The sequence below is a fragment of the Furipterus horrens genome, unplaced genomic scaffold (assembly GCF_987537825.1).
Source record: "Furipterus horrens unplaced genomic scaffold, mFurHor1.1.pri manual_scaffold_6, whole genome shotgun sequence".
Lineage (NCBI taxonomy): Eukaryota > Metazoa > Chordata > Mammalia > Chiroptera > Furipteridae > Furipterus > Furipterus horrens.
Window position 1 is genome coordinate 151,224,483 of NW_028327176.1, and position 12,703 is coordinate 151,237,185.

The 12,703-nt window shown below is 40.6% G+C and overlaps 1 protein-coding gene across 1 annotated transcript in view; it reads left to right on the plus strand.

Moving 5' to 3' along the window:
* Nucleotides 1-308: 308 nt before the first annotated feature.
* Nucleotides 309-12,703, plus strand: part of SLC16A10 (solute carrier family 16 member 10) — a 109,389-nt gene continuing 96,994 nt past the window's right edge. The window contains 1 exon segment of the mRNA XM_090280587.1: nt 309-870. Coding sequence (XP_090136713.1) covers nt 537-870 — 334 coding nt within the window. The 5' untranslated portion in view covers nt 309-536.

Consider the following 12,703-nt stretch of genomic DNA (forward strand, 5'->3'; position numbering starts at 1 on the left):
ACAAAGAGACAATGTTTGGTTGTGAGGCTGTCAGTGAGCTGAGACTGAAGATCCCATCCTGCCCCCCTGTGGACCCACCGGCTTGCACCTAGGAGACGCGCCCCTTCTGTTAACACTTTGAGACGGAGTGACCTACACTTCTGTGACCCCGCACCTGGATCCGCTGGGGGGTGGTGAGGAGGCGCGCCCCGCCTCCTCTCTCCCGAAGCCCAATCATTTGGATACCCTGAGCACGTCCCGCTGCAGGCCACGCCCCCAGCCGGCGGGGCGGGGGGTGTCTTTAAGAGCCGGTCGCTGGGCCCCGTAGGGGTGCGGGGCTGTGGAGTGGGATCTCGAGTCCCGGACCCTGAGGCTTCTCCGCGCAGCAGCTTTCTCGAGGCAGCCTCCGCGCCTGCGGCTCCCCCAACCCAGGGCTGCACAGCTCTCGCTTCGGCCTCACTAGCCCGCCCTCCGGGCTCTGGGCACCTCCTCCGGGAGCCCGCCGGGAACTCGCACCCCTCGCGCTCCCGCGGCGACCAACGTGGTCGGCTGGGGACATGGTACCCTCCCCCGCGAAGCCCGGCTCCGCGCAGGAGGCAAGCGATACAGGGTCGCTCAGCTCCGCGCCCATGGGGGCTGCTTCGCTGCCCGGCCTGGGACCCTCAGACGGTCTGGAGGCGGCCCCCGAGAATGCAGAGGTAGAGTTGGCGGGGCCGGCGGGCTCCGAGCCCCCTCAGCCTCCCGAGGGCGGCTGGGGCTGGCTGGTGATGCTGGCGGCTATGTGGTGCAACGGGTCGGTGTTTGGCATCCAGAACGCCTGTGGGGTGCTTTTCGTGTCCATGCTGAAAACCTTCGAGTCCAAGGACGATGATCAGATGGTCTTCAAGACAGGTGAGGCACAACGCCCGCACCGGCCAGCCCCGGGGGACAGTCATCCCCCCAACCCCCAAATGCATTCCGCGTGGCAAGTGTGGGTCCGCGCCCGCGTGTGCGCGTCGGAGGGTCCCTGTGTGCCTAGGTTTATGGGGGGTGGGCTCCGTGCTACATACAGAAAGCATAGGAAGCAGCCAGGTTAGGGATTGGGAAGAGTTGAAAGTGAGGGTCTGTATTTCCCGTTTTGTTCTTTGTCATGCTTAACGATTTGCCAAACTAGATAAAAAGGTGAGACTCAACATCTACAGGGCGGGAGGGTCTGTAGAGCATTATTACTTGATCTCTTGACTTGACTAGGCAAAAAACAAGTCCGAGATCCTCTGTATAACTCTTTTACCTACATTATTAACTTTATCCTGCAAGCCGGCGTTGTCAGCCCCATTTAGGTAAGCATACTGAAGCTTGGTGAAATAAGGTGTCTTGGTGAGTAGCAGAATGGAGATAGAACACATATCTTATGACTTAAAGGGCTAAGTGATTTCCATTGCTAAATCAGACTCCCTCCTTGTCACTTGGGGAAGTTTATATGATTAGTAGTCTTTTTTTAACTTTGATTTTAAAATTTCTTTTAGAGTGACTATTCCTTATGTCTTTAGTGTGCATATAATGAATACATAAGACTGCTATAACATATTCTAAGGCAGAGGTAATGTTGAGAGTTTTAAAACTTTATATAAATATCAGTAGTGTTACCTTATATGTATTATTCTGCAATTTTCTTTCTTTTACTGTGTTATGTCTGGGATTTATCCATATAATACCCCAATTTGAGCTGGTAGCTTAAATATTTTTTTAACTCATGGTTTTCCATTGTATGACTATATTATACTTTATGTGTTGTCCCTTTAATAAACATTTAGATATTTTCCAACTTATTATAAACAATGCTGCAATGAATATTCTTGTATGTACACTGTCCCATTGGGCATGTGTTAAATAAGGTACCATATTTACCCTGGAATTTCTGTTCCATAAATAGCTCTTGAAGTTGCTGTGTTATGCAGGTCACAGGGCTAGGTACAAAAGTGTTAAAAATGTAATATCATATACTTACTTTGTATAGAAGGCTACCGTTAAAAAGTTTAGCAGGATATATGTGCACATGTAATAGTAAACAAATACTTTTGTGTCTCTTTTATATGAGTATCAGGTATCTGGGAGGGAAAAGCTCAAGGAGGCTGAATTGACAGTTACCATTTTAAGACTAGTTCCTTCAGTATTTACCATATTCTTGCCCAGGATTACATATTTTTAATGCAGTCAAAACAACAAGACAACAGCCTTTCATATACTACTGCTTTTGCAAACTCAGGTAAGTTAATTCATTGGTATCTGCGATTTTTTGCCCCTTCCTTCCTTCCTTTTGAGATAGTGAGCAACTGCTGGAGGGTTTTGCAGTGTCGAAGCCTCTACCTACCAACTTCCTATTGGCTACAATATCCTGATATTGGTTAGCTGAAGATGAAGGAGGGGATAGGGCCTGCTCTCTTGAACTTTTTGAAACTCCGTATTTTCAGTTTTCATGAATATCTTTCTCCATTTACTCAGTTAATTCCTTGACAACTTTCAGGCAGTCTAAGGATGTGTGTGTGTGTGTCGTAGAAACAGTTACACCAGTCTGCCAGTTAAATACTGAAGATCTTTGTGCTTATCTGCATGACTGCCATATTGGGTTGTGCCCTTGCACAGAGGTGCCCAACTCAGGATAAGTGGAGACAGAAAACCAGCCTGTGCTCTGGGCGCCCTTTATCTCATCTCTATAAAGGGGCCTTATGCATTGGTAATGGTGCTGTGTAACAGCAGCTTGACTGAATGTTGGCCTTTATTTGGATGCTTTGTGACACATGGACAACAGATGCATTTTAAGATAGGAGGAGGAAAATAGATTTAACCTTATCTGTGATAAAAGGGTGACAAGACAGTTATTGGGCCAGTTCATGTTGAGGTGCCTCCTCCCTCCTCCCCAACAGGTGTTTCATAGAGTCTGTCATCTACAAAAGGCACTGAAGTATTTGAGAGTGACTGCTTTGAAGTTTGGCTTTTCCACTAATGCTGAGTCATCTGTGATCAAACGTATGCAAACTTACGTACAACACAAAAAATATCTTAGACCTGTTTTGTTTAAAGCTATTATTTGTTAAAGTTTTGGTTCATGTTATTATCCTATTCATGATTGATAATCCCAGCATTCAAGGACAGTTAGTTGTCTCCATGTTTTCTTTACCTTCTTCATAGTGATTAGTCCAAGGATACACGAGGACGTTGCGGTAAAATGGGAACTCAGGCTTTCAAATGATGGTTCACATTTCTTGAGAGCTTCCTATTTGCCAGCCAGTGCTAAGCACTTCATGTGCATTCCTATTTAAACCTTACTGCAACCCCATGGGATAGGTTTTGATACCTTTCTTTTCAGATGTGGAAACTCAGGTTTGCAGACTTTAAGTAAGCAGTGGGGCCGGGATTCAAACTCAGATTTATCTGATTCCAGAAGCTGGGTTTTTAACAATTGATCATATTGCATTGACTAGATAATATTCTGCTAGTCCAATGTTCTTTATGTTTTTTATTAATTTAAGCACTAACAATTGATTGAGTACTACACCAGGAATTCTGGGATTAGAAAAGAAATCTGAAAGGTCAGGGTCCCTGTCCCCCACCCCCCCACCCCAAAAGAAAAACTTTATTTAAATCCAGTGGGAAAATAAACTATAAAAATAGCCATGTTTGCAAAGCCACAGCCTTGATAAAATGCTGGCCATAGCCACAGCACCGACTTTATCAGCCCCAAATCCCCTCATCTGTGCTGGAGCATCTGGTTCTGCAGAGGTTCAGTTGGGTCAGACTTGGTTTCCTGATTCTTAAGATCTGGTCAGATAACTCAGTCCCAAGCCAACACAGAATGACCCTTCTCATACCAAGAACGGTTCTGTGTTTTGTTTAGTTTTGTGCTCCTGACCCTAATCTATCCCTGAAGTATTCTGGGTTCTGGAATTTGTAAGGTTCTTCTAGTTCTGGCTGCTGAAAAGAAATATGAAGGATTAGGGTCCCTGTTTCTTGATCTAACTTGGCTGTCAACAGACAATTGCCAGTTGTTAATGTCTCGTGGAGACAGATTTTTGAAGTGTGGAGAAACAAGATCCCATGCTCCTTTAATCTGATCCATAGCGGAACTGTGTTCCCAGGAAGAACTGAAGAGCAGCCTTTCTTAGGCTCACTTCTCCTTTTCATGGTCCTCTTTAACTATTAGGTAATTGGTGATCCACCCAAAATTTCTTAGGAAAAGGCCTGAAGAAATTCATTCATGCTAACACATCCTACTGTTACTCATCATTCATTCTGCAAGTATCATTCATTACCAAGTAACTGACACCCTGTGCAGGTCACTGGAGATGGGAACTGAGAGAGACAGCTGTTCCCAGGGAGCTTTAGACCTGCTTTGGGACACAAACTAGTAATAAGACAGATAAAATACTTTTCTGAGGCATTTGCTCTATATCAGGACCCAATCTTATTTTAAAAGGCTGAAATTCTAAGGAAATTCCAGGGAATGGTGGGGGCTGGCAAAGGCATTTAATGGCCTCTTTCTATATGGTAATAAATCTCACTTTGTGAAATTAAGACTTTGGAAAGGGAATCAAACTGAACTACGAGTGAGCCAGTAGAACCAAAGAAAAATGTTGAGGGTGTCACAGCTCCATCGATGGTAATGCCAATGATGTAGTGCTCAGAGATACACCTTGCACATACTGCCACGTCAAGTATGTCTGTAGATGGAGCAAGCTGAGTTGAGTTGTTTCATTTCAGTGAATTTTTTACTTGTTCATATGTGCTTGCTTCTTGCCTGTGTGGTGGGGAAGCAGACACTTTTGGGAAAATTAAAACAGGTACCACAATTAACTGGAATGTTGTTTTCCCTTAGAAATTGCAACTTTGCTTCAACTTTGTTAGATATTAGAAAACTAATTTTTAGTTCCTTCATGGGACTGATAAAAAGTATAGGGTTCTTTCATTTTCCTGATAACAGGGCCCTGAACACTCTCCGGGATTTTTACTAGGGTCTTAATCTGGTTTACCTGCCTGCTTTTTTTTCCTGCAAAAAGAGAAATATTTTAATAGTCTATGGACTTTAAAAACATACCTATTTAAAACAGGTATGTTTTCAGAATCGGTATTTAGGGTAGTTAATGATATCCTTTTGAAGAAATTACGTCTTTATGGTCCAAAGTCTTGGTCAAAAAGACCTCTACTTCTACGTAATTCCCCAAAGGTGTTCTTTAATAGCCTTTCTTTAAATTAGAGGTCTGTGGTTAAATACATTTGGGAAACACAGCACATTATTCTCCTCTCTTGGATATTTCTAGTTAAAAACAAGGCTGGTGTGGCTCAGTGATTGAGCGCTGGTCTGTGAACCAAAAGGTCGTCAGTTTGATTCCCAGTCAGGGCATATGCCTGGGTTGCAGGCCAGGTCCCCAGCCGGGGGTGCATGAGAAGCAACCGAACAGTGATGTTTCTCTCCATCTCTTTCTCCCTCCCTTCCCCTCTCTCTAAAAATATATAAAATATTTTTTAAAAATTAAGTAGTTTTAAAGAGAAGTGGACTATCAAAAAGGTTTCAAAAGGGAAACTTTGGCAACAATCTTTAATGGAACTACTATCCCTGTATGGAGGTAGATTGCTCTTTAAGATGGTTATAATCACAAAGTAGGATTTTCAGTTCCTCTTAGGGATGAATGCATTTGGCACACCTCTCAATATATTCTTACTAGTACCTTTGAAATTTCAAGTCAGTTATTGCTTCCTGAAGGTTAAAAAAAGTTTCCACATTTACAGTTACGCTGATATCTACATATGGCAGCTATGTACTACACCTAAACTTATAGGAGGTTTTGGCTATAGTTCAGGCCTGATCTGCTCTGTCTGGCCTTTATACTAAGGTTTTTTTTTTTTGTAGGGTTAAGGGAGCTGCTTGTAACTAATCATTTCTGCATTTGAGGAAAGAATTTTAGTAATGGTGCTTTCTACAGTTGGATGAATGATCTGGTTCTTGGTTCTATACACCTTTCACTATAAATACCTGACTGCTATTTGCACTGAAAGAGAGGCTGAAAAACTAGGAGAACTCACTTATGGCAACTGTTTTTACTTGAATTTCCTTTATTCTCCCCCATCTTAAAACATCCAACCTTTTATGCCATATAAGTTCATCTCAAATGCCTACTAAAATTAGTCATTAGGCCACAAAAATGGTTCCAGGATTTTGCAATAATATAGAAACGAGTATGGTGTGAGCATTTCATATTCTAATTCTAGAGTGTTTCTGATTTCAGAGCAAGATTGAACAGTGTGAGTAAACTATAGTGAGTTCTAATTAAATACAACTATATGGGTATTCCTGGGATGTTTTTATCCTGGGATTTTTATCAGTAAAATTAACCATCAAAAAAATCAAATCAAGCAAAAATAGAAGTATAACATGATAATTTCTGGGGAGCTTTTGAGGTGTCATTTTATATATTTAGTTTACTTTTTCAATTGTATTTTTTCCCATTACCACCTATCCCCCTTATGCCCTCTTCCACCTTCTGAGCTGTCTTCTAGAATAAATCATACTCTGTGCTCTTGATGTGATATGCTGTCTCTTTTTATATGGGTTCTTGTTGAGCCCATGTTGGATTTCCTTGAGGCTTAGTCCCAGGCCATGTACTGCCATTTTCTCTGCTTTCCTTGGTGTCTCATGTGTCCCATGTCTCTAGCCACAGTCTTAGGTTACTTCCAAATCTCTTCTCTGTGTTCAAAACCCATATCTACTATTTCTGGACAGTTTCATTTGGATGTACAGGTACATCATACTCAACTAAAATGAACACATTTTTAGCTGTTCCATATAATGTTCACCTACCACCAAAACAACAGTCTGCCTGCAAATATACAACAATTCTCAATTGTCTCAGTGTATGACACCTGTGGATGCTTAAGTCAGGAACCTGGAATTCATTTTAATTTCTTATTTCTCTCCTTTCCTTTCTTTATATATTTTATTAAATCAGACCAAGTACTTTTAAAGTGTTTACCTCCATAATACCTCCTAAATCAAACCCTTCTTTTCCTCTAGTGCTGTGTCTTAATTCATTCCTTTATTACTTTTGACTTCATTTATTGTCATAACCCTTTAACTGGTCTACCTGTCCATAGTTATAGTTGTTTACCTGAGTGATTATTCTAAAACACTGGACCAGATAATTTTTCTGTTAAAAAGCCATCAGTTCTAGGACAACGTCAAACTCCACCAAAGGCCTTCAGGCTCTGTCCTTGCCAGACCCTCTAGCCTTGCCTCTCCCCTCTTTCCCTGCTCGTTACACTCCAGCCACGCTGCAGGTCTTGCATTTTCCCAAGTTTGCCCTACTGTCCTTTGCCTCAATGCCTTTATCTGTGTTACTCCCATCTTAAGTGAGTTTTTAGTCCTTGTATGATTCTGTTAAGACTGTTGGCCATTTCACTCCTTTTGTGACAACTCTGTGATATAACAATGATTTTATGCAACTTGAGATGTTTTGTTACATTTTTGATGCACTTGGAATGTTTTGGGGGTAGTATGAATTCAAATGGGTTGTGAATGAAGCTTAAAGTAGAAGATAGAGAATCAAATTTCAGCCTATTCCAATCTAGCATTTTGTGAAAGGAATTTTTAAGATAATACATATTTGTTTAAATGATAATTTGCATAGCCTTTACCATAAAGAAAGAGCTTTTGTGTACATTCATTTTCTTTTTTAGAGTAGCCTCGTATGTCATTACCTCCATTTATAGATAAGAAAGTTATGACTTGGACATTTTAGGGTTGGGCCACATATCATTGTTTATGTACATTAAATTGAATTTAAGAACATCTTTTTAGCTGGGTAAAAAAATGCACTTATGTTAAAGTTGTCTTGAAATGTAGAACTGTGCCTCCCCCCCAAAAACTATTTTTTGCATATTTACCTATGAATTCTCTAGAACCTTATCAGAAATCCTGTGAAGTTGTTTTTGCAATGGAGTTATCACAACCCAAGTAAAGATCTGATCTCATATTCAAATTAAACAAACCTCAACAGAAACAAACTGAACCCCAACCAGTACTGAGCAGTCAGCTCACAACAGCTGTGAGCACACAGGAACTGTGGGTGTTTTTAATGGCAGTGATTCAGAAGGAGCAACTACAGCATTGGAGTGATGGAGGAAAATGGCGCTTTCAAATGCACATGCACCAAAATGTGCATCCACCATCGCTTCTTTGCTAAAGTATCTTCATTAACAGCAAAAGTAACTCCCCACTTTGCCTATACCTACCTAGATCCTAGAACTTAAGAGCTGAGGGAATGACTTACCTTACTCTCAAGTTGGAAGTCTTTTCTTCCTTTCACCAGTTTTTAATTGTGGGGCTACATATGAAATACAGGTTTGAAATAATGCATATGGACCAGTGCAGTGTTTCTAATCTCCTTTGTTTCCTCTTGATAAACATAAAAATCTCATGGCCCCTGAAATGGAGACACACCTCCAAGGGTAGTTTACCTTTTGAGGATCCCTAGTATTCAGGAGATAAAGTCAAGTATTTATCCACCAGCCAAGATTTTCTCACTTAATTTTCGATATACTTTGCAGATAATTAGGATTCATTTTTGTTTTTTAGATACAAAATTATATTGAATGTTTAAAAACTAAATGGGCCTCTCTGGAACTTCTGGTATGCCCCTCTTAGTTAGGGGGGAAAGTGTTGCCTCCTTCCTCCAGGCCCCCCACTTGAGAATCACTGACTAGAGTTTTAGGTTGAGCTCAAGGCATGTTTTTCTGTAATTAGATAGTTAAAACTCAATGAAAGGTCAGTCAGTGGTTAAATTACTGGATAAAAGTCATGGAAAGGTGCATTGCTCTGCAGTTCAGCTATTACCCTTTTTTTTCCCCCTAAAAAGTACCTTGTATCAGCAGTGTTGTGCCGTGTGTTCAGAAAGTCAAAATTTATTTTTGTGACAAACTTAGACTGGATTCGAAAACAAATTCTGAGGTTTTATAAAAATGGAAAACTACTATTCATTAAATGGAGATACTTATTGACTTTTCTGGGTAGATAAGTACTGATGCCAAATTGAATGGGTTTGTCTTGTGACTGTTTCTAGTAATAAAAACCTTTTCATCTTGCTTAATTATCCTTTGTATTAGTTTTGACTTCATGTTCCAATTTCAAATGACAGTATCTGAAAGGATTCCTGCTTGTCGATGGTTGTCTAAACGACAACATTTCACAGAGTTAGTTGATGTTTTAGTGCAAATGGGGGCAGAAAGTTGCCCCTGCTGCCCTATAGTAACGTAGCACCCAACTTTGGCTGCAACACCCCTCATCTTGTAGTTATCTCTGAGTGCCAGGTTTTTGGGTTTCTTACTTTTTGTATACCTGTAGCTTCTAATTTTTCTTTGTTGAATAAGGATTGCTTTTATAATAGTGAAATTTTTAATATTTAAAAATTATTAGAAACATTAACTTTCATGACTATAATAGTAAACTTGCCCTAAGAATAAGCCGTTTTGTAAGAATAAATGATAGATGTGTGAGTTTTAGTTGTAGGTAGATATATGTTTTGTTTCCTACTTAGAGAAAAAGCTTAGTCATGGAATAGGCTGGAACTGGCAAAGGGACCAGATTTTAAAGAAGATCATATTATTTGGCCATATTTTGTTTTTGGATCAAATGGAGATATTTAATATCAGATGGACAATCATTAAAAGATAAATTGTGGACACAGGAGATTTCCGGCCAAGATGGAGGCATAGATTGACATGCTCTGTCTCCCTCCACAACTAAGAAGGAATACAACTACTGCAAAGCCATAAATAACCAAAAGTTCCAGAAAATAAATGGAAGTCCAACGTATGAAGTTATAAAGAAGTGGTGCTCATCTGAACATGTAGGAGGGGCAAAGCCGTGGTAGAGAGGTCAGGTTGTGCTGGTGGCGGTGGCAGCAATGGCAGTGGGATGGCGGTAAGCACAGACACCCGTATTTAAGGGGAGGCGAGAAACAACTGGGGAGCACCCCTGGCTGCAGACCAGACCTGTCAGCTTGCGATTCCAATGCCAGTGAAGGCAGACCCCCATTGCCTTGGACTGTGAGGCCCGGAGGAGGTTGGGACAGAGGAGGAGGCTCCTGGTCTCTCAGCGGAGAGTGAACAGCAAGAATCCATCTTGGACCCCCACCCCCACAGAAAACTTCACAGTGTGGTGAGAAGGGTCGCCCAGTTGTGACAAGTGCACAGGGCTCTGCCCCCTATAATGTAGGAGGTGTGACAGCCCCGCCCAGGAAGCAAAGGTAAACACAAAACTGTCAGGATGGCACAGATCATGATAGAGATCCTGGTGACGCAGCTGACCAGACAGCAAATATCTAATCTAACGAAGCAGCAGATAGGAAATCTTTCTGAGGCACAATTCAGAGCTTTGGTTATACGAATGCTTACAGACCTAACAGCAGATCTTAAACAAGATGGGGAAGGAAAGAAGGCTAGTCCTGCTGAAATGAATGAAAACACATACGAAACTAGTGGTGAGGGAAAGTAAACCAAGGATCAAATCAACAAATTGGAACAGAGGGAAGGAACAAACAGTCAACCAGTGCAGAAAGAGGAAATGAAAAGTGAGGAAAATGAGGAGAGGCTCAGAAACCTATGGGACAGCTATAAGCGGGCCAACATCCGAATCATAGGGTTGCCAGAAGATGAAGAAGAAGAACTAGAAATTGAAAAATTATGGGAAAAAATAATGAAGCAGAACTTCCCTGACTTGGGGAAGGAAGTAGACTTACAGGTCCAGGAAGCACAGAGAGTTCCAAAAAAACTGGACCCAGTGAGAACCACACCAAGACACATTATAATCAAAATGTCAAAAGTTAAGGATAAAGAGAGAATCTTAAAAGCAGCAAGAGAGAAGAAGAGAATTACATACAAATGGGTCCCAATAAGACTATCAGCTGATTTCTCAAAAGAAACTGCAGGCAAGAAGGGACTGGCAAGAAATATTCAAAGTAATAAAAAGCGAAAACCTACAACCACGATTACTCTATCCAGTGAAGCTGTCATTCAGAATAGAAGGGCAGAGAAACTGCTTCCAGGACAAAGTAAAACTGAAGGAGTTCATCAGATCCAAACCACTGTTAATATGAAATATTAAAGGGACTTGTTTAGGAGAAAGAGGATCAAAACTATGAACATTAAAATGAGAACTGTTTCACAACAACCAACAACAGAAACTAGGGAATCGAAACAAAGGCAAACTAAGTAGGCAACGAGAGTTGGAAAAGAATTATAGGTGTGAAGAATCTTATGGAGGGAGGTCAGCAGGGAGGGGGAAGGGGGGAAGAGGGGGAAGGGAGGGAGATGGTATAGGAATTAAGAAGCATAGTAGGAGGGAGTGGAGTAGATAGGAAGATGTTGAGAAGAACTATATGCACAACTAATGGGCATGGAATAAGGGGTGGGGGACAACTGGAGGAGGGTGGTCACTGAGTGGAGGGGAACAAAGGGAAAAGGAATTGGGACAATTTTAACAGCATAATCAATAAAGCATATTTTTTAAAAAAAGATAAATTGTGGTACTAATCACACCTGAGACCCAGTCAGATGCTGCACATTAAATTCTCTTTGATTTTGTGGGGGTGGGGGGTGGGGCGGTGAGGGTAGAGGAGGTAGAGAATAGAGAAGGGTCAGAAGAGATAATAGACTATTATTTGTGTTTGGCTGTATAATTTTATAGAAAACATTAAATCCAGAGTTCATAAAAACTTTCTAATCGAAAATCTCATTTTGGTGGTTCTTTTATGTTTCTGACACACACGCTACTCATATGGGGGCAAAGGCACATATACCATCTTCCCCACATTTTGTTGCTGGCTAGCAGAAAAAAGTTTCAGAGTCTTTGTCTGAATAAAATATGGTTGTTTTAAATGTTCCTTTAAATTAAAAAATTTAAAGTAATGCTATTAAATGGTTTAAATTTTTGATCATTGATTTCAGGGCCACCTGGAAGATTTTTTATAAAACCTGAGGGTTTATAATTTCTTTCAATAAACTTGTATCTGTAAATGATGATCATTTACAGATGACTGACCCATTTTCAGTAATGCTGTGAAATCCTCTATAGAAATCTACTTGACTCTAAATAGGAAGAAATTGTGACAAATTCAGTTTTATTGGTTTGGAATTTGTAAGGATTTGGAGAGGGATTTGGTTTATCTGCATTTATTTGTCTTTTCACACACTCCTGCAGATGTAGTCATTATTAAGAACCTTTCTGAAAGAATACACTCCTTTCAAGTACTTTTTCCAACAAAACTCAGAAATACCAAACTTTAACTCTTTTACTTTAAAATTACAACAGATGCATATATATATGTTGTTACAGATGTATAGATGTCATCAGTACAGAGCCACAGTCCCTTATCTGAAACCATTGGGACTATATATGTTTTGAGGTTCAGATTATTTTTGGATTTTGAAATAGTAATCAGGCATATCTATCTATCTGTATATATATATGTATATATTTTTATACCTATATTTTTAACAGTCCCCAAAGGAGTCTGAGGCAGCACTCTATAATTGAATATATTGATACTTATGCAACAAAATGTATGGGTATTCAGAGTAAGTGGAACAGAGATTATAAGTAGCCTCTTGTGAGTTCTGATCATGTTTTGCTTCCAAGTGAGCGTTGATACCATCTTACAATAAACTTTGGGTTTGGGGTTTCATTTAAGAATTGCAA